The 23,592-nt window shown below is 44.8% G+C and overlaps 1 protein-coding gene across 1 annotated transcript in view; it reads left to right on the top strand.

The window, feature by feature from the left end:
- AMN (amnion associated transmembrane protein) overlaps positions 1–22,791 on the top strand; it is a 97,528-nt gene extending 74,737 nt beyond the window's left edge. Inside the window, exons 5-12 of the mRNA XM_089661348.1 lie at positions 224–459; positions 9,691–9,828; positions 9,950–10,058; positions 11,779–11,861; positions 14,809–14,995; positions 18,037–18,208; positions 21,288–21,405; positions 22,255–22,791. Of these exons, the coding sequence (XP_089517474.1) occupies positions 224–459; positions 9,691–9,828; positions 9,950–10,058; positions 11,779–11,861; positions 14,809–14,995; positions 18,037–18,208; positions 21,288–21,405; positions 22,255–22,350 (1,139 nt within the window). The 3' untranslated portion in view covers positions 22,351–22,791. The remainder of the gene's footprint in view (positions 1–223; positions 460–9,690; positions 9,829–9,949; positions 10,059–11,778; positions 11,862–14,808; positions 14,996–18,036; positions 18,209–21,287; positions 21,406–22,254) is intronic.
- Positions 22,792–23,592: the final 801 nt, after the last annotated feature.

The following is a 23,592-nucleotide window of genomic DNA, read 5'->3' on the forward strand; positions in this document are numbered from 1 at the left end:
TTTGTCTATATTTGGTGCCGGGTAGATTTTGTCTATATTTGGTGCCGGGTAGATTTTGTCTATATTTGGTGCCGGGTAGATTTTTGTCTATATTTGGTGCCGGGTAGATTTTGTCTATACTTTGGTCCCATTTGCTCTTCTTCTCATTTGGGAAGCGGAGGGAATCTCTCGCCCCCTGGTGGATGCCACGTGGTAATGTCTGCTTTCTCTGTTTTCTGTCCAGGCTCCCTGGTGAACTTCGGTGACGTTGATCACTACGAATGGTTCGATCCAACCCTCTGGCAGTCCGCCGTCTCCATCGATGATCTGGAAAATGGGAAATTTCTCTTTAGCGTGGACACCGAGCGTGTGCCGTGTCAGCACGATGATGTCATTTTTTCCTCTGATACATCTTTCCGGGTCCAAGTCCAGGAGACGGCGTCTGAAGTCCAGCTGAAGAGCATTTCTGTCCTGGGGCGGGTATGTTCCTGCAATCGATGGATTTGTGTCGGAGACCACACTGAATGTCCGCTCACCATACGTTACAATCCGATTGTACAATCTCCTTCCGATGTCATGCGAGGGCCGGCCTGATTGGATAGATTAGCGAGGTCCTCAAAGTACACAGTCAGGGGCGGACTGACCATTTGGAAACACGGGCACTGCCCGTGTGCCCAGGGTCAGTAGGGGGCCCCATGAGATGCCCCTGGTACCTTTTTCATAGGCTTTTTTTAGTTTGGACAAGGACACAGAGGCCCCATGATCCCCTATTGCCCGGGGGCCCCAGGAGTTGTCAGTCCGCCCCTGTACACAGTTTTCATGAATCTTAGGCGCCATTCACAGCTGTGCGACTTCAGAGTCCTGCGATTCCCAGTGCGCCATTGATGCAGCTATGGATGTGTGCGACTTTGGCTGTGACTGTCCCATTGATACGACTGTCATGTGGCTTGTAAGAGTTTACATCGCAGTGTACGGCACTCAAGTCGCACCAAAGCAGTGCAGGGAGCCTTTGGATTTTTAGATTTGAACGGCTTAAATGTGTCCAAAGTCACAAAAGTGTGAATGGAGCCTGAGGCTTGGCTCACGTGTATGCGTGTCGGGAACACGTGAAAAATTGCAGAAACGCGTAGCTCCTCAGCAGATGTGCAGGGGTGACATTCATTTTTTATCTGCAAATGAGCGCATCAGGGGCGGACTGACCATTTGGAAACTTGGGCACTACCTGAGGGCCCGGGGTCAGTAGGGGGCCCCATGAGTTGTCAGTCCGCCCCTGGAGCGCATTATACTGCATGGTGCTGCGGGGTCCGGTGCGGCCCAACCTTACAGAAGGGTCAGGGACTTCTTCCCAGCATTTTTTTTACTGAAACCAATAGGCTGCCCTACTGGCAGAACACACGAAAGACACACGGGACCACACACGGGACCACACATGGGACTACACACGGGACCACACACGGGACCACACACGGGACCACACACGGGACCACACATGGGACTACACACAGGACCACACACGGGACCACACACGGGACCACACACGGGACCACACACGGGACCACACACGGGACCACACACGGGACCACACACGGGACTACACACGGGACCACACACGGGACCACACACGGGACCACACCATTTGTTTGGATGGGCCCTATGTACGTCTGTCGTGCAAAAGAAGCTTGTGCTCCATTTTGGGTGGTGAGTTTTGAGCAATTTATAGAAAAAGTCGCATTGTATTTGGAGTACCATTCAGAATAATGGCCCCTCAAACATCACTTGCCATGCGTTTTGCCATTGTTTGAAATCGCATTGATTCTGCCCATGATTGAACTGTGAATGGGGCCTTAGGGGAAGATATTATTATTTCAGGTACTTATATAGCGCCGTCAATTTACACAGCACTTTACATACATATTGTACATTCACATCAGTCCCTAACCCTCAAGGGGCGTACAATCTAAGGTCCCTAACTCACATTCATACATACACATACTAGGGACAATTTAGACAGGATCCAATTAACCTACCAGCATGTTTTTGGAGTGAACCGGAGTACCTGGAGGAAACCCACGCAGGCACAGGGAGAACATGCAAACTCCAGGCACGTGGTGCCGTGGTTGGGATTTGAACCAATGGCTCTAGTACTGCCAGGCAGAAGTGCTAACCATTTAGCCACTGTGCTGCCCTAGATAGTAGTTGCATTAATCTGTGACAGGGTCTTTTTAAATGCCTAAAGGTCCTAGGCACGTCTATGCGATGTGAATGTAAATGTTGCGCACAGAGAACATGTCATGGTAGAAAGGCTGCCGCTGTTTCTGAAAATGCTGGCTGCCTGGCTGTCATAGTCTGCTACAAGATAAGGAGCTTTATCTTGTTTCTTGCTTTCCTAGTCAGCATGTTTGCTATGGGTCAGAAAATGTTGAAGCTGGGGACAGCCAGTCAACTAGCATTTTCAGAAGCAGCCAGCAGTATCTGCTCTACGAGTTTACTCTGTCAGGGATGTACCACTCAGCGCCTGTAGAGGGCGCACACACACCACAGAAAACACTCAGCAGCTTGGATTGACTGAAAGCTTTTGATTCATTTGACTAGGAATAAGCATGCAGCAAGTGAAGTCAGAGTCCCTGATTTATGCTGGTTTATGCAACTTGGAATATATTGAGGTTATGGGGCCTGTCAGGCAGCCGGACATTTTCAGATGGATCCACAATGGCAGCCTCCAACAGGTCTCCTTTCCACTAGGTGCACACCTAGGCGTTTTCCGCAGCGTTTTGTGTTTTGCAGAAACATGACTTCCTATGGGACAGGTTCCCATCAGCGCGTTTTCACCCGGTGCGTTTTTTGGAAAGGGACTTTTTTGAACGCAAAAAGTTGCGTTTTTGGTTCTATATGGAAACGCTGCAGAGAAGCATGTAGTGCTTTTTTTTCTGCGCTTTAGCTGAATGTTTGATTCGTTTTGCATTTTAAATCTGCCTAGCAACAAGAAAAATAGAAAGAAAATGAACAGCCCCCCCCCCCACCCCGCAAAACGCATAAAAAACGCTGCTGCAAACGCAGGTGTAAAAACTCACAACACAACGCAAAAACGGCTCAAACGCAACATGCACAGCTGTGACCCTAGCCTTAAAGAGACTCATCTGCTACATAAGACCTTGAAATACAAAGCTCAGCCTGTAATGAAGACTGCTTGTCCCTCCCCCTGCTCCACCAATAACTGAACTTCCAGGAGCATGGGGTGCCCAGTCCAGGGGCGGACTGATCATTTGAGCACTCAGGCACTGCCCGAGGGCCCGGGGTCAGTAAGGGGCCCCATGAGATGCCCCTGGTACCTTTTTCATAGGCTTTTTTAGCGTTTGGGCAAGGACACAGGGGCCCCATGATCCCCTATTGCCCGGGGGCCCCATGAGTTGTCAGTCCGCCCCTGGAACAGAGTTGGGAATTGTGGCAGGGAGATCTCACTGTTGGGGTATCCAAGTCCGGGGGCTGACTCAGACCACCAGGCTCCACTTGTAATCGAAAAGTTGCTTTTTGGGTGGACTGACCCTTTAAGAGCACAATTCTTCCTTATATAAGTTTGAAATAGCTGCCCGGCTTTGTGTCACGGCATGCTGGATTCCATCCATCTAATTAGGCATTGATGTCACATGACAACCTGCGCCGACTTGTCCGCTCGCTGTCTGGTGACTCGTAATAAGCGGCGTCCCAGCACACCTCTCAGGTTTCTGGGCGTTCCCCTCGTCATGTAGGATTTAATGAAGTATCTGATTTCTCCTGCTGATACAATAACACGTTCTTGTTGTGATGACAATCTCCTTCCCGAAGGTAGGCACACGGGCCAGTTTCCAGGCTAGCTCCAGTGCCCTTTGCAGAATATGGAGGGGGATCTTGTAGGGCCCAACTCCAGGCTCAGCCCCCCATTGTCTGTTTTTGCACATCAAAAGTCTGAAGACCTCTTTATTTTTAACACCTGTTGGGGCCTGTTTTTATTTCACAAAGCTGGGCAATAAGGCCACCCATTCAAGACAAGGCACCTCAATAAATGAAAAAAAAAATCACACCTGCATCCAAGGCTTTTTTTTCAGCAGGAACATTACATAGTTAGTCTGGCTGAAAAAAGACAAAAGTCCATCCAGTTCAACCATTAAAAAAAGTTATAATTCTATACCCACAGTTGATCCAGAGGAAGGCAAAAAAAAACAGCAAAGCATGATCCAATTTGCTCCTGCAGGGGAAACATTCCTTCCTGATCCCCCGAGAGGCAATCGGATATTCCCTGGATCAACTTTACCTATAAATGTTATATCCAGTTATATTCTGTGTATCTAAGAAAGAATCCAGGACTTTCCTACAGCAATCCACTGAGCTGGCCACAACCAACTCTTGAGGGAGTCTATTCCACATTTTCACAGCTCTTAGTGAGAAGAAACCTTTTCGTGTTTGGATATTACATTTCTTTTCCTCCAGACGTAAAGAGCGCCCCCTTGTCCTCTGTGATGACCTCAGGGGGAATAACTCTACACCGAGTTCATTATATGAACCACTGATGTATTTATACATGGAGATCATATCCCCCCTTATGTATTATACATGGAGATCATATCCCCCCTTATGTATTATACATGGAGATCATATCCCCCTTATGTATTATATATGGAGATCATATCCCCCCTTATGTATTATACATGGAGATCATATCCCCCCTTATGTATTATACATGGAGATCATATCCCCCCTTATGTATTATACATGGAGATCATATCCCCCCTTATGTATTATACATGGAGATCATATCCCCCCTTATGTATTATACATGGAGATCATATCCCCCCTTATGTATTATACATGGTGATCATATCCCCCCCCTTATGTATTATACATGGAGATCATACCCCCCCTTATGTATTATACATGGAGATCATATCCCCCCTTATGTATTATACATGGAGATCATATCCCCCCTTATGTATTATACATGGAGATCATACCCCCCCTTATGTATTATACCTGGAGATCATATCCCCCCTTATGTATTATACATGGAGATCATATCCCCTCTTATGTATTATACATGGAGATCATATCCCCCCTTATGTATTATACATGGAGATCATATCCCCCCTTATGTATTATACATGGAGATCATATCCCCCCTTATGTATTATACATGGAGATCATATCCCCCCTTATGTATTATACATGGAGATCATATCCCCCCTTATGTATTATACATGGTGATCATATCCCCCCCTTATGTATTATACATGGAGATCATATCCCCCCCCCTGTATACATGGTGATCATATCCCCCCTATGTATTATACATGGAGATCATATCCCCCTCTGTGTATTATACATGGAGATCATATCCCCCTTATGTATTATACATGGAGATCATATCCCCCCTTATGTATTATACATGGAGATCATATCCCCCCCCCCTTATGTATTATACATGGAGATCCTATCCCCCTATGTATTATACATGAAGATCATATCCCCCCCTATGTATTATACATGGAGATCATATCCCCCCTTATGTATTATACATGGTGATCATATCCCCCCTTATGTATTATACATGGTGATCATACCCCCCCTTATGTATTATACATGGTGATCATACCCCCCCTTATGTATTATACATGGTGATCATACCCCCCCTTATGTATTATACATGGAGATCATATCCCCCCTTATGGTGATCATATCCCCCCTTATGTATTATACATGGAGATCATACCCCCCCTTATGTATTATACATGGAGATCAAATCCCCCCCCTTATGTATTATACATGGAGATCATACCCCCCCTTATGTATTATACATGGAGATCATACCCCCCCTTATGTATTATACATGGTGATCATATCCCCCTTATGTATTATACATGGAGATCATACCCCCCCTTATGTATTATACATGGTGATCATATCCCCCCTTATGTATTATACATGGAGATCATATCCCCCTCTGTGTATTATACATGGAGATCATATCCCCCCTTATGTATTATACATGGAGATCATATCCCCCCCCCTTATGTATTATACATGGAGATCCTATCCCCCTATGTATTATACATGAAGATCATATCCCCCCCTATGTATTATACATGGAGATCATATCCCCCTTATGTATTATACATGGAGATCATATCCCCCCTTATGTATTATACATGGTGATCATATCCCCCCCTTATGTATTATACATGGAGATCATATCCCCCCCCCCTGTATACATGGTGATCATATCCCCCCTATGTATTATACATGGAGATCATATCCCCCTCTGTGTATTATACATGGAGATCATATCCCCCTTATGTATTATACATGGAGATCATATCCCCCCTTATGTATTATACATGGAGATCATATCCCCCCCCCTTATGTATTATACATGGAGATCCTATCCCCCTATGTATTATACATGAAGATCATATCCCCCCCTATGTATTATACATGGAGATCATATCCCCCCTTATGTATTATACATGGTGATCATATCCCCCCTTATGTATTATACATGGTGATCATACCCCCCCTTATGTATTATACATGGTGATCATACCCCCCCTTATGTATTATACATGGTGATCATACCCCCCCTTATGTATTATACATGGAGATCATATCCCCCCTTATGGTGATCATATCCCCCCTTATGTATTATACATGGAGATCATACCCCCCCTTATGTATTATACATGGAGATCAAATCCCCCCCCTTATGTATTATACATGGAGATCATACCCCCCCTTATGTATTATACATGGAGATCATACCCCCCCTTATGTATTATACATGGTGATCATATCCCCCTTATGTATTATACATGGAGATCATACCCCCCCTTATGTATTATACATGGTGATCATATCCCCCCTTATGTATTATACATGGAGATCATATCCCCCTCTGTGTATTATACATGGAGATCATATCCCCCCTTATGTATTATACATGGAGATCATATCCCCCCCCCCCTTATGTATTATACATGGAGATCCTATCCCCCTATGTATTATACATGAAGATCATATCCCCCCCTATGTATTATACATGGAGATCATATCCCCCCTTATGTATTATACATGGAGATCATATCCTCCCTTATGTATTATACATGGAGATCAAATCCCCCCTTATGTATTATACATGGTGATCATATCCCCCCTTATGTATTATACATGGAGATCATATCCCCCTTATGTATTATACATGGAGATCATATCCCCCCTTATGTATTATACATGGAGATCATATCCCCCCCCCCTTATGTATTATACATGGAGATCCTATCCCCCTATGTATTATACATGAAGATCATATCCCCCCCTATGTATTATACATGGAGATCATATCTTCCCTTATGTATTATACATGGAGATCATACCCCCCCTTATGTATTATACATGGAGATCAAATCCCCCCTTATGTATTATACATGGTGATCATATCCCCCCTTATGTATTATACATGGAGATCATATCCCCCTTATGTATTATACATGGAGATCATATCCCCCCTTATGTATTATACATGGAGATCATATCCCCCCCCCCTTATGTATTATACAAGGAGATCCTATCCCCCTATGTATTATACATGAAGATCATATCCCCCCCTATGTATTATACATGGAGATCATATCCCCCCTTATGTATTATACATGGAGATCATATCCCCCCTTATGTATTATACATGGAGATCATATCCCCCCTTATGTATTATACATGGAGATCATATCCCCCTTATGTATTATACATGGAGATCATATCCCCCCTTATGTATTATACATGGTGATCATACCCCCCCTTATGTATTATACATGGTGATCATACCCCCCCTTATGTATTATACATGGAGATCATATCCCCCTTATGTATTATACATGGAGATCATATCCCCCCCTTATGTATTACACATGGAGATCATATCCCCCCTTATGTATTATACATGGAGATCATATCCCCCCTTATGTATTATACATGGAGATCATATCCCCCCTTAATCTCCTCTTCTCAAGAGAGAATGAATTCAGTTCCTCTAATCTTTCCTCATAGCTGAGCTCCTCCATGCCTCTTATCAGTTTGGTTGCCCTTCTCTGCACTTTCTCCAGTTCCCCAATGTTCTTTTTGTGAATTGGTGCCCAAAACTGAACTGCAGATTCCAGATGAGGTCTTACTAATGATTTGTACCGGGGGAATGATATCTCTCTCTCTGGAGTCTATACCTCTTTTAATACAAGAGAGGATTTTGCTCGCTTTAGAACCCGCAGCTTGGCATTGCATGCCATTATTAAGCATTGATTCCCCCAGATCCTTCACCACCACTGATTCCCCCAGTTGTACCCCCCCTAGTATGTATGATGCATATATATTCTTATCCCCCAAGTGCAGAACCTTACATTTATCAACATTAAACCTCATTTGTCCCATAGTTGCCCAATTACACAGAGCATTGAGGTCGGCTTGTAAGTTGGAGATATCCTGTAAGGACGTTATTCCCCGGCACAGCTTGGTGTCATCTGCAAAGACTGAAATGGGATTTATAATCCCAGACCCTATATTGTTTATAAATATATTTAAAAAGTAAGGGTCCCAACACTGAACCTTGGGGTCCCCCACTAATAACACGGAACCTTGGGGTACACCACTGACACCCCGAGACCATTCAGAGTATGAATCATTAACCACTACTCTCTGAATACCATCTTTTAGCCAGTTTTCTATCCATTTACATATAGACTTTACCTTACACATTAGCCGTGTGTGGGGAACTGTGTCAAAATCCAAGTATACCACGTCCACCACCACCCCTCTGTCCAAGTATACCATGCCTACCGCCACCCCTCTGTCCAAGTATACCATGCCTACCGCCACCCCTCTGTCCAAGTATACCTCATCCACCGCCACCCCTCTGTCCAAGTATACCTCATCCACCGCCACCCCTCTGTCCAAGTATACCATGTCCACAGCCACCCCTCTGTCCAAGTATACCTTGTCCACCGCCACCCCTCTGTCCAAGTACACCACGTCCACCACCACCCCTCTGTCCAAGGTTTTGCTCACCTCCTCATAAAAAGAAATCAGATTTGTTTGACAACTTCTGTCTTTCATGAATCCATGCTGTCTGTTGATTAAAATATTTTTTCCAGCAAGAACACATCTATGTGGTCTTTTATTAAACTCTCCAGTAACTTCCCAACTATAGAAGTTACACTAACAGGTCTATAATTACTTGGTAAAGATTTTGACCCCTTTTGAAATATTGGCACCACATTGGCCTTACGCCAATCCAGTGGTACTATGCCAATCATTAAAGAGTCCCTAAAAATTAGCAACATGGGCTTTGAAATGACAGAGCTGAATTCTTTAAGGCCCCGTGGCTGTATGCCATCCGGTGCAGGTGCTTTATTCAGCTTTATTCTGTCTAACTATTTTTGGATCATATCAATTGTGAGCCAATGTGGATCATCTGAAGCTGTGTTCCAGCATTGAATATATGTAGAGATAAAAACAAACAGAGGGTGCACCGGCCTAGTGCATTACCTTTAAAAAATTTTTTATAATGATAAAATAAATCTTCCGGAGGGCAAGCAGTTATATAAAAAATATAATAAAAAGCAATATAATTGTTTTGCCTTCAGGATACTTTCAGACTATTTAGTATAATAACCATACAAATTGCTCTTTATGGAAATGTAGAAATTCAGCGGAGGGGTGGAGTTTGGCGAATACTTGGCGTCACGCACAGGGAGGCTGCAGTTCCCTGGTCCGGGGCAGCCGCAAGTCACGAACACAAACTGTAAGGACACAACTGGCTGCTTGTGTGGCAATGACAAGGTGAGGAAAATTTTTATATTTTGAACTATCCTGAACGTGTGGTTGAGAAGACCCTGTAATCCCTATTATTGGGCTGCTGTCAAAAAAATACAAATTTATTTATTTTTTCTTTTTTTCAAAGGTGCAGCATGAAATATGTTCGGCTTTATTGCAGCACTCGGGGAACAAATGCCCCGAAGTGTCCTGCACCAATCCTCTCAAGCCGATTGGACATTGCTGCGGTATTTGCGGTAGGTTGTCCTACAACATCTTCATGGAAAAAGTAAAGTAAATACACAGTTACAGTATTATATCATTTTAAATCTATGTGCGGGTATAATATAGCGTGTGTGTGTGTAATCTGTAGCTTTTAACCATTTGATCTCCAGAAGGTTTTTCCCCCTTCATGCAGAGCATTTTTTGCTATACAGCATGCTGCAACTTTAACTGGCAATTGCACAGTCATGCAACACTACCCAAATGTACTCATCTACAAACGATGGTATATATACTAGAATTTACACAGCTATGATGCTTTAATGGTAATGGTAGTGATCAGCGGCTTTGGTGGGACTGTGATAGTGTGGTGGGCAATCTGGCACTAACAGACCCTCACCGAGTGGTCATCTGGCACTGACATCATTAGTGACACAAATAATACAGTGATCAGTCATAATACTGTACACTGTGCTAATGACACTGGCTGGGAAAGGGTTACAATCAAGGGGCAATTAAAGGGTTAACTATGTGGCCTAACAAGTGTAATGTATGCTGCCTTTACAAACAGATCTGGCTGCTTGGGAGAAGAAACAGCCTGATCGCCGATCTGTGTACAGAGCCCTGTGTGTTTGTAAACACGGGACTCTGTGCTGTGATTGGCTACTGTTGATCAGCAGGTCTCAGCTATAAATCATTGACCGGGAGCTGCTGACGAAATACGTCACCCAGCCTGCCCATGTCGCCCAGTGGCGTGTACGTCATCCAGACTGCCCATGTCACCTGCCCAGAGTAAATGTACTGTGGGCGGCCAGGAACTGGTTAAAGTAGTCCCTTCCTTTGCCAATCTTTACCTCTGGTTTGACTTGTTCAAGCCATGTCCATCCACCTGCACAAAGCAATGCAGGCTCAAAGCAAGGACACATTGGGGTTAATATTATAAAGGAAAATAGGCTGATCACTTGCGAGGGAAGTTGCACTTTGTAAAGGAATTTTCCTCAGAGCTTAGTAATGGGAGGAAATGTCACTTTGCAAAGAATACCCAATCATATGCAAGGAAAATAAAAAAAATACAGCATTTTTGCACGTACTTGATTTGATGATGGAAGTCAGCAGAGCTTGATCTCATTTATTAAGCACTGGGGAACATTCCCTTTGTAAAGTGCGACTTTCCTTCCAAAATGAACAGTCCGTTTGCCTTTAGTAAATCAACCCCATAGAGAACAATTGTTTTCTATGTGCCCTGTTAGCACCTTAATGCAGCCTTGTTGGGTGCATACTGTATTTTTGCACAGCACACATCATGATCTGTACTGCAATGTGCTGTGGTGCCTAGAGAAGAATGAAGTGTTATGTTGTGACACGTCAACAAAGTTCTCAAAAAAAAAAAACCAATGTAAAATGTAAATCATGCAACACACTGCACCACCCTCAAACAGCGCACACATGCCAACTGGTGTAAACAAGCCCTTAAACTCAATGGTGCAAAATCAAAAACTGCTCCCGAGACCCAATAATGTGCGCTGCCATCTTGCCACTCACACAGTGTAGAGAAGGTGAAGCCGGGCTGTCCACCATGACACCTCCGCCCTGACAGTCCGCAATCAGGAAGAAGAAATGAAAATCTGAATTTGCATATTAACAGAAGCATGGTTTAGTCTGTTTAGCCTGCATTTTGGGGAAAGGAATAGATATTGAAAGAGCTGATTCACATGTTTTAAATGTAAGTAAAATCCTTTATTCTGCTGGCTGCAGGTGCCATCATTTCACTGGAATATACCTCAGAATTTGACTTGGGGACGTACCGCAGCCGGCTCATTCACAGCTTCCTCAGCCTGGTATTGTGTACTTATAACTGATTTCTTTCTGCCCCTTTTAGTGTGCTCGGTGTAAGAAAAAAATCTCTCTAGTAGGGTGACCATAGACAGGACAAGATCTCACTCTGGGTGACCATAGACAGGACAAGATCTCACTATGGGTGACCAAGGACAGGACAAGATCTCACTATAGGTGACCATAGACAGGACAAGATCTCACTATGGGTGACCATAGACAGGACAAAATCTCACTATGGGTGACCAAGGACAGGACAAGATCTCACTATGGGTGACCAAGGACAGGACAAGATCTCACTATAGGTGACCATAGACAGGACAAGATCTCACTATGGGTGACCATAGACAGGACAAGATCTCACTATGGGTGACCATAAACAGGACAAGATCTCACTATGGTGGACCATAGACAGGACAAGATCTCACTATGGGTGACCATAGACAGGACAAGATCTCACTATGGGTGACCATAGACAGGACAAGATCTCACTATGGGTGACCATAGACAGGACAAGATCTCACTATGGGTGACCATAGACAGGACAAGATCTCACTATGGGTGACCAAGGACAGGACAAGATCTCACTATGGGTGACCAAGGATAGGACAAGATCTCACTATGGGTGACCATAGACAGGACAAGATCTCACTATGGGTGACCATAGACAGGACAAGATCTCACTATGGGTGACCATAGACAGGACAAGATCTCACTATGGGTGACCAAGGACAGGGCAAAAATGCCCCCCCATGGATGACCATAGATAGGACAAGGACTTGCTATGGATGACCATATAAAGGACAAAGACTTGGTATGGGTGACCATAGACAGGACAAGGTCTCACTCTAGGTGACCAAGAACAGGGCAACATCTTTCTATAGGAGACCAAAGACAACAACCTTCTGCTAAGAGTGACCATAAACAAGACAAGGTCTCGCTATGGGTCACCATAGAGAGGACAATATCTTGCTCGAGGTGACCAAGGACAGGGTAACAATGCCCTGTTATCAGTGACCATAAACAGGTCCCACTATGGGTGACCATAGATAAGGCAAGATTTTGCTATGGGTGACCATTGATAGGACAAGGTCTCACTATGGGTGACCAAGGACAGGGCAAAAATGTCTCCCAATGGATGGCCATAGATAGGACAAGGACTTGCTATGGGTGACCATAAACAGGACAAAGACTTGCTATGGGTGACCATATACAGGACAAAGACTTGCTATGGGTGACCATATACAGGACAAAGACTTGCTATGGGTGACCAAGGACAGGACAAGATCTCACTATGGGTGACCATGGACAGGACAAGATCTCACTATGGGTGACCATAGACAGGACAAGATCTCACTATGGGTGACCATAGACAGGACAAGATCTCACTATGGGTGACCATAGACAGGACGAGATCTCACTATGGGTGACCATAGACAGGACAAGATCTCACTATGGGTGACCATAGACAGGACAAGATCTCACTATGGGTGACCATAGACAGGACAAGATCTCACTATGGGTGACCAAGGACAGGACAAGATCTCACTATGGGTGACCAAGGACAGGACAAGATCTCACTATGGGTGACCAAGGACAGGACAAGATCTCACTATGGGTAACCAAGGATAGGACAAGATCTCACTATGGGTGACCATAGACAGGACAAGATCTCACTATGGGTGACCATAGACAGGACAAGATCTCACTATGGGTGACCATAGACAGGACAAGATCTCACTATGGGTGACCAAGGACAGGACAAGATCTCACTATGGGTGACCATAGACAGGACAAGATCTCACTATGGGTGACCAAGGACAGGACAAGATCTCACTATGGGTGACCAAGGACAGGGCAAAAATGCCCCCCCATGAATGACCATAGATAGGACAAGGACTTGCTATGGATGACCATATAAAGGACAAAGACTTGGTATGGGTGACCGTAGACAGGACAAGGTCTCACTCTAGGTGACCAAGAACAGGGCAACATCTTTCTATAGGAGACCAAAGACAACAACCTTCTGCTAAGAGTGACCATAAACAAGACAAGGTCTCGCTATGGGTGACCATAGAGAGGACAATATCTTGCTCGAGGTGACCAAGGACAGGGTAACAATGCCCTGTTATCAGTGACCATAAACAGGTCCCACTATGGGTGACCATAGATAAGGCAAGATTTTGCTATGAGTGACCATTGATAGGACAAGGTCTCACTATGGGTGACCAAGGACAGGGCAAAAATGTCTCCCAATGGATGGCCATAGATAGGACAAGGACTTGCTATGGGTGACCATAAACAGGACAAAGACTTGCTATGGGTGACCATATACAGGACAAAAACTTGCTATGGGTGACCATATACAGGACAAAGACTTGCTATGGGTGACCATAGACAGAGCAAGGTATTACTATGGGTGACCAAGGACAGGGCAACAACATTCCCCTATGGATGACCATAGACAGGACAAGAACATGCTATGAATAACTATAGCTAGGTCAAGGACTTGCTATAATAACTATAGATAGGTCAAAGACTTGCTACCCATTGCACCACCACAAGCCAAAACAAAAAAATGTGGGTAGGTTTAGGACTTCTGTCTTTATTGCAGTCTTTGAGCCTGTTGGGTAGATGGTCGCTTGGACAGGGAAGTGGGGGGTTGTTTCAGAAGGGACATGGGCAGCAATAATGCCCTGGCAGACATTTCAATCCCCTCCTGTGCTCTACCCAAAGCTTCCCCATCCAAGTACACCTTCCTCTTCTAGATACACCTTGGCTGATCCAAGGTGAGATGAGAATCGATGAGAATCCATTTATTATTAAGGTAGAACCCAAGGATAGAGTTGAGAATAAAAACATTCTGATTGTTACCTAGGGTAGCACCTAAGCTGTTCCATTCTTGCATTTCTGCAATGGAAAACTAAAGAGGTTCAAATGTTTTGTCCACAGGCCAAATATTCCGAGGTGAAATTGGCAATTTCTAAAGTGCAGCCTTTATCATCATCGATGGGTGGAAAGTCTCTCAGCTCTGAGCCAAGGATTCAGGTTGTGTGCATTGATGAGAAGACAGGGTCGAATGCTGGAACTGGCGCCCTGCAGCTGGGACATGACATCATGGAAGACATTCAAAGTCACGGTAAATAAGTAAAATACTGTATGTTGCCTTAGAGCAAGACTTGACATGGAACTCTACCCAACACAGACCCTCCAAGGTGCCCCACTCTATAGGTACATCAAACTCCACTTCTAGCTCTAAAGTATGGGGGCTGCCATTGCTGACCTCTTGGCTGTCATGTTAATGCCTTTGCTTCAATATTTCTCACCCACAGCATGCTTGTTTTTAGGTGTGTGACTTCAAATCAATGAGCCAGGCAATTAGCATTTTTTAACAGAAGGCCAGCAATGGAAGCCCACATACTTTGTTTTATGACAGAGTGATTAAAAGTGGAACTAAAATCTAAAACCTTGTCAGCAGGCAGCAATGTATTGCTTACATGCTGTCTCTTCTGCAATAAGACACACTTACCCGCTTCCTCGGAGTCTACTAAGGAATGTAAGCAGAGCTGCGAATTGTGCTTTCCTGGCACACTCCAGCTCCCATGTGCAGGATCGTGTCATTCTCTGCTGGCCAATCAAAAGGCTGCAACCCCAGCACCCTGGAAGTATCCTGAAGAAAACAGCAGCAGGGGCAGGGCTGTCTTAATGCATGGACACCCCTGGGCACTACTCAGGGGCACCATGATAATTTTGCATTGCATCATACTTGCCACCTATCCCGAATTTACTGGGATAGCCACGCTTTTTACTAAGCGGTCCCGGGATGGCCGGGGCAGCATCCCAGTTCCTGTACTGTGCCCTTTGTGTGGATTAGACTTTTGATTTATGGCATGCTTTTTATTCTTTAAAATTATTTTTTTTATTGAACGTGCTAATAAATATGTTTAATTCTATCAACTATTTATACTTTAATTCAGTATGTGTGTAAATTGGGGCAGGCTGGTAGGGGCCCTAGGGCATTACTTTGTCCGGGAGCCCATGAAGCTATTAAGTTCAGGGGTGAAAAATGTTGTGGCTTATGTAGTGGGCCATGTTGGAGTGTCTGAAAACACGTCACCAGTTTGGTTGGGATGGGTTGGTGGCCCCATTCCCCTTCTCTTCAGGACTCCAGAGAGAAGATCCCTTCTAAAATCCATTATATAGCTGTTACAGGTAGTTTGCTTTGTAGTTGTGTGGCTGCTGTCGCTGATATAAGTAAATCCTTGATATATTCCTATAGATCAGGCCTCACTAAATGGCAGACAACGGTCCAGATTCAGACCAAGCAACAGTCCTATCCGGACCGCAGCCTCACCAAACAGATGTCTGAGTGTTCTCACCTGCTGGCCGCCGACATCCTCAAGGAAAGGCAAAAGATTGTAGGAGCAGCAGGTCTGAATAGTGGACTTGTCATGGTAAAGGCAGGTGAATGGTTGCTTGGGACTGCTCCGCGGCTTAGTAACCAATCACCCACTTCCTAACTTGAAAAGCCCTGCCCTCTATTCAGACCCGCTAGGCCTACCATCTTTTGCCTTTCTTTGAGGATGACAGGGGCAGGCGGGCAGGTGACAACACTCAGGTAGGACAGTAAAGGGAGCCGCTTGGTTGCTGTGATGAGAAGGGGACTTTGGTAAGAAGGGAATACTGTGAGGAAAAGGACAGGAGTCTGCAATATGAAGGAAGGACTACAGTATGGAAGGGGCTGTGATGGAATGTGGGGGAGGGGGTGGTAATGTGAATGGACAACTGTGGCGTAAGGATGGGGAGGGGACTGTGACGTAACCAGGGGCGGACTGACAACTCATGGGGCCCCCGGGCAATAGGGGATCATGGGGCCCCTGTTTCCTTGCCCAAACTCAAAAAAGCCTATGAGAAAGGTACCAGGAGCATCTCATGGGGCCCCCTACTGACCCTAGGCCCTCAGGCAGTGCCCGAGTTTCCAAATGGTCAGTCCGCCCCTGGTTCACACCTATGCATTTGCCGCGGCTCGTGTCTGCACAGGAACAGCAGCAGCCCATTCATTTGAATGGGCTGCTGCTGTACCTGCAAGAAACACAGAAAAGGTTCCTTTTACCTTTTTAAAAATGCAGCCGCTTGGAAATCACATGGTGCTTTTGTCCCATGTGAGTTCCGGCACCCAAAAATGTGCAGTGGGCGTGGTTGCAGGTGGTTGTGGATGCGGGAATAGGTGTGATTTACACAATACACAATGTTCCTGTGCGATTCAGATGCAGGCATGGTGTGAACAGACCCAAAAGGGGGAGATGTGTTGGGAAGGGGGACCGAAGACACTGATTGAAGAGCTCATTCATACTTGTGCAGAGATTTAGGTTTCCCTACACTAGAAAAACACAGGTCTCTGCACGGGCATTAGACGATAATTGTTTTCTATGTATCCTGTTCACACTGCTTTTTTTTTTGGCAGCTCACCTGAAGGCTTCATGTACAGTCTGTTTTTGTGCATTAAAGCTGAGCTGCGGTGCATAAAAATGAATTTCATTTCAATAAAGTTGAAAGAAAAAAAAAAAACCACAGCAGTCTGCACAATGGGAAGCCAGCTGTGAAGCCACCAGACTTCACAAACTGTTTCCCTTAGTAAATACGCCGGCCCCGGGGACCTACCATTTATTTTTTTGTTTTTTGGGGTGGAGGGTTACTGAAGCTCCTTCTGTTCTGGAAACTATTCTTGAGGGTCAGACAAGTGACTTTGGCTGGGATGATGTCTTTATTCTCCTCTCCACCAATAAGCACAAGGCAACGCTGTATTTTGGGACAAGTTACGAAGTGAGAGAGTGTAGTAGGTGCTGATCTGGGTCAGCCATTTGTGAGAACATGACCGTCATATCTGAGCTGGCATTCAAGTTCAAGAAGTAGATGGTGACCCTGGATGATACCTGAACAAGGATGGTGCTGTCCTTTAAGAAAGAAAGAAAAAAAAAAAGTCAGATGAAGGCATTGTCAGGGGGAGTACTGGGTTCTCTTGGGAGGTGATAAATACCTGAAAATGTTCCACATTACTGACTGCTTGCTAGGTCCACTTTAATGCCATCGAGCTGCCTCTTTGTGAGATGATCTTTTGCAGAAAACACTGTAGAAGTCAGTTAAATGTATGTTTGAATTGCAGTTTATTCTCCAATCCAGGGCAATCGTTTGGCATTACAAAGGCGGAAATGGACTTTTCTACTGGTGCCTCTACCAGCCCCCAGAAAGGATCTCTGACTGCCCTCAGCATCACTGGAATAATCCTGGGTATCGTCCTTTCAGTGTCACTGCTTGGCCTGGCCTATTACCTGTACAGGATGGACGCCTTCAGGTAAATGGAGGGACTTATCAGAGTTGGTCAGCCATGGTCTCAGAGTAGCTTGCTCAGTATTTATCTCGTTTGTGGCTTTTCATTTGAAAGCAATAAGTACCTAAAGCCCCAGGCAATGGGGTAAAAGGTGCAAATGTGTGTTTTTAATTTTTTTTTTTTTTAAGAATTAAAGTGGTAGTAAACCGCCCAAAAAAAAACATTTTCCCTGCAAAATAACATCAAAAGCACAGTGGCTAAATGGTTAGCACTTCCACCTGGCAGCACTGGGGTCGTTGGTTTGAATCCCAGCCACAGCACCTCCTGCCTGGAGTTTGCATGTTCTCTCTGTGCCTGCGTGGGTTTCCTCCGGGTGCTCCGGTTTCCTCCCACACTCCAAAGACATGCTGGTAGGTTAATTGGATCCTGTCCAAATTGGCCCTTGTATATGTATGTGAGTTAGGGACCTTAGATTGTACACACCGAGGGTTAGGGACTGATGTGAATGTACAATATATATATGTAAAGCGCTGTGTAAATTGACGGCGCTATATAAGTACCTGAAATAAAATAAAAAATCTGCTAAAATGCATTGTATACCAGAACATTATGAAAGACTTACCTTAGAATGAAGTCCTCCAGTGGCACGTTGTCACTGCTGCCAGGGATTCCATCTTCACCCGGTCTGGTCTGCCTCCCAGGTTTGCAGGCTCCGGCCGCTTGATTGGTAGAGCCGCCACGACATCCGCTTGATTGGATGAGTGCAAGGGAGTCTCGGCCGCAGCACAGAACTCTGAAGGAATGGCACAGGTATGCGATTCCTTCAGAGCACATGTGCCAGTGATGTCATCGACTGTGGCTGCAGGGACACTGAATATCTCCTACACGGTGCATGGTAAGGAGGTATTCCTTGTACCTACAGGTAAACGTACCTGGAGGTACAAGTGTCCAGTATGAGTTTACTTCCACTTTAAGGCCAGCTGGAAGAGGGTAAATGGTCAGCAAGAGGTTCAATATGTTATGGAAGGAAGCCCATGTAATATATAGTAACAAGGCAGGTGGGCTTTAAAGTAGAACTGGAGGCAAAACCATTTTTTTTCCATTTTGGATAAAGTAAGTGAGAGTTTTAATGTCAGATTTTTTTTTCCCCATTTGTGTCCCATTGGGGAGATTTACCTTCACTTCCTGTCCCATAGCAAAAATAGGAAGTGAGAGGAAATCCCTGCAAATTAAGGGAATCCCTTGGGGTCCTCCAGATCACCAGAACTAGTGTCTCCGTTGGAAGATTTCCCCTTTATTACTTTTCTGGGGACAACTCAAAATTTGAGATTTTCTTATACTTTCAATGATAATGGTAAACAGGACAAATAGAGAGGGTGAATCTCCCTAATGGGGGCACAGACAGCAATAATAACCTGTCACGTGGTCTAATCCCAGTTACTTCTAGTTATACTTTAATGCCCAGCATTGAGTCCACAATGACATGGGGTTGTATGCTGAGGGCCCGCTCACAGCATACTGACTGAGCTGTCACCAACAAGGCTGCTGATCATGTGACTGCTTGTGAGAGTTACAATGGTCACATGCCACAGAAATCATACTGCCTCCTGGGCATTAAAGCCCACTTACAGGGCTGCTGATAGCCAGCATTAAGGGGTTAAAAATAAAGCTGTAAACTACTCATGGACACCTCGTCAAGCAGCTCTGCAGCCATAAATAAGATAAAAAATTAAATAGCCAAATAAGAGAATAACAGCCACAACAATGTGCCGCTTCAATCTAGAGACTTCTCCTGCAGTACTGTTCAATGCTGGCAGGCTGATGGCCAGCATCGGTCCCCACATGCAGCCTGTGACTGGACAGTGAAAGGAGAAGCAGCACAATGATGAGCTCTACTGCCATTCTGCTCTTTCCACCTATCAGCATCTTCCTTGTCTGTCATAGTTCTTCCTTCTACTGCAATTTCTCTCACGCTGCAACCCTGCTGTACAAGGACTGCAAAAGGCTGATACCAGACCCCGCGTTCACTGTATCCGGTCCCCCCGGACCCCGCGTTCACTGTATCCGGACCCCGCGTTCACTGTATCCGGTCCCCCCGGACCCCGCGTTCACTGTATCCGCTCTCCCCGGACCCCGCGTTCACTGTATCCGCTCTCCCCGGACCCCGCGTTCACTGTATCCGCTCTCCCCGGACCCCGCGTTCACTGTATCCGCTCTCCCCGGACCCCGCGTTCACTGTATCCGCTCTCCCCGGACCCCGCGTTCACTGTATCCGCTCTCCCCGGACCCCGCGTTCACTGTATCCGCTCTCCCCGGACCCCGCGTTCACTGTATCCGCTCTCCCCGGACCCGGCGTTTACTGTATCCGCTCTCCCCGGACCCGGCGTTTACTGTATCCGCTCTCCCCGGACCCGGCGTTCACTAGATCCGGTCTCTCCGGACCCCGCATTCTCCCGCAGCACACACACAACATGGAAATGCAATCATTTTAGTAAATATAAACTGATAAATACCTCTCATCAGCAGTATATAGGAGTCTTGTGACCTCTATCAATGCCCAGCCCACCACTAGCTAAAGCTTGTAGGAGGAGTTTTCTTTCTGCTCTAGGGGGATGGAAATCCCCTTACCTCTGTCTGGACACTGCTGATTGGCCCTGTGCTGATCACATGCACTCTCCCAAGGGGGAAAAAAAAAACCCTATCTAGCAATACACACCAAACTGAGCATGTGCAGGAGGGCTACATGTTCAGTCTGTATCAGGTGGTCATTTCAACAAGAGGAGGGGCCAAGAGGAAAGAATCAGTCCGTTTACACAATGCAGAGGATTAACCCCTTAGGTTCCACAGTGAGTATAACAAGCATGCTTTACTGCATCTACAGACCAATCTTACTGTTGTGGGTTTAGTAACACTTTAAGAAAAAAAAAGAATGATGTGATAATGACTGGAATATTATGTGCCTTTTATATCTGCCTGGAATTCAGTTTTAAAGATAACATTGCTTTAGTAATCCTGCTACATTTACTAATGAGTGCTGGTGTGTAAGATTTTGTATGATGAAGCTCGGTGAGATAACAGATGTTTTTAATTTTTTTTTTTTTAGATTATCTGATTTACGAATCTTCTGGTTTCTTCACAATATATCACAGTTGGAGGAAACTGCACCAGTGGAGACCACGGGGTTTAGTAACCCAATTTTTGAGCCCGCAGCAGAAAAGGAGGTAAGATGTGCAATACTGGTAGGTAGGAAAATGCGAAATATTTATTTATTCTGGATCTTGTTTCTGCATGCCTGTGCAGTATGTTCGAGCAATGTGACCCAAATGGAAAGCTTTCAAATGTTGCACTTTGCTGTGGGGGAGACTGCTGACACATGCAGAGCTGTTTATGTAAGCATTGTGTAGATACGTGTATATTATTATTATTATACAGTATTTATAAACTGCCAACAGTTCGCTCAGCGCTGTACATTACAAAGGGGGACAGAACATGCAACAGTACAAATACAATAGGGGTTTGAGGGCCCTGCTCTTTCGAGTTTACAATCTAGGAGGGAGGGGATGGTGGTACAAGAGGAGATAGCTGTGGGGAATGGAGTGGTAGGAAGAGTGGAGGAGGTCGGCAAGTTAGCAGGGGGTGGGGTAGGCTTCCCTGAAGAGATGGGTTTTCAGGGTATGCCTAAAGGAGAGGAGAGTAGGTGATAGTCTGATGGGTTGGGGCAGGGAGTTCCAGAGGATGGGTGACACCCTGGAGAAGTCCTGGAGGCGGGCATGGGAGGAGGAGACCAGGGAACTAGAGAGAAGGAGGTCTTGTGAAGAGCAGAGTGTGCATGTTGGGTGATATAGATTTCATGGGACCATGTCAATTTTTAATATTTTTTTCAAACTTCTAGTATTCTTAGTTGTTTTGGCTAGGTTTGGGAATGGCGAAACATCTGTCCACAGTTGTCACCAGAACCGGTGTGTTCATTGGCATTGGAAGGCTTCCTTGGCTCCTACTGTAGTTACAGCTGTAAAATTTTTGATTCTCAATGACAATGGGCACCAAGACAATTGTTTTTTTTTTTGTAGGCTAAACCAGGAGTGCAAACTGAATCTAAGGAAGGTTCCTGCTTAAGTGCAGTCCAGTTTTCCAATCCTTTATTTGATGGCAACACGGAAGTGTAAAGATTTAGCGAACATGTGCCAAGATGAAACAGGACCATTCACTTAGGACTGTTGGTTAATACACCGGCCAGGAGACCTTTCTGTGACATCAGGGGGTGAGTTTGTAATTAAAAGCCTCATGCCTGTACACCGCTCTGGACCTGAACGATTCATACATTTCCGTGATAGGTCTACGTATTATGCAATAACTTTTTCAGTGCTAAAGATAAAATAATCGTAAATATCAAAAGCTTTCTTTTGGGGATACTGTCTTGCAAAAATGATCTTATATTCCATGCAATCCATAGCTAAAGAAAAGAACAATGCACTTTTTCGACTTTGATACGCCTTTAAAAAAAAAAATGTATATCTTTTATTCTATAATTTATCTTCTTAACACTAAAACTATCATTTTGACCATTGCAAATATGTTTACAAATTAAATAAAGAACTTTTTTTTCACTTTGCACTTTTTAATGCAACTCTTAAAAATAACTCACCCAAAAAGGTACCAGCCTATAATTCAGAGTCTGTGAATATCAAGCCTGTTTCCTGTATGATTAAGATAAATGTTTAAACATTAATGGTTAGAAAAACAGAATTTAAAAAGTCTTGATGGAAAAAGGGGCAGGAAGAGTGGATTAGGGTCAATAGGGGTCAGGAAAAAGAGATAATGGCTGAACACCGCAGACTTAATGAAAAATAAAAATCCTTTATTCTTCCAAAAATGGGACAAACAACACGGAGGACTGAGCAGCTGTTAACGCGTTTCAGACAATTGGGTGCTTAATCATTACCTGTGTTATGACTAAGCACTTAAACTGAAACGCGTTAACAGCTGGTCAGTCCTCCGTGTTGTTTGTCCCATTATTGAAGAATAAAGGATTTTTATTTTTCATTAAGTCTTCGGTGTGCGTAGCCATTATCTTTTTCTTGTGTACATGGTGGTGAGCCAGGGCCTGCATGAGGCTTACGGGAGTATTCTCACCGGAGCAGTATTTGCTCATTGATATCAATAGGGGTTAAACAAATGAATATTAATTTTTTTTTCAGTTTGTGAGATGACTTAAATTGACTGGAGATCAGTTTTAAAGCAGTTTGTTTGGACCAAGGTCATCCAAACAAACTATTTCCTTTACCGACTGCTGCTCTAAGTGCCTTATGAACGGTATGCCGCTTCAGCTACATCCAGAGGAGTGTTTCGGATTCCGACTGTGAGACAGAAAATTACTGTCTGACACCCAGAACAAAACAGAGTTAGTC

The sequence above is a fragment of the Staurois parvus genome, unplaced genomic scaffold (assembly GCF_062004578.1).
Source record: "Staurois parvus isolate SC_StPar_1 unplaced genomic scaffold, SC_StPar_1.0 ptg001329l, whole genome shotgun sequence".
Classification (NCBI taxonomy): Eukaryota; Metazoa; Chordata; class Amphibia; order Anura; family Ranidae; genus Staurois; species Staurois parvus.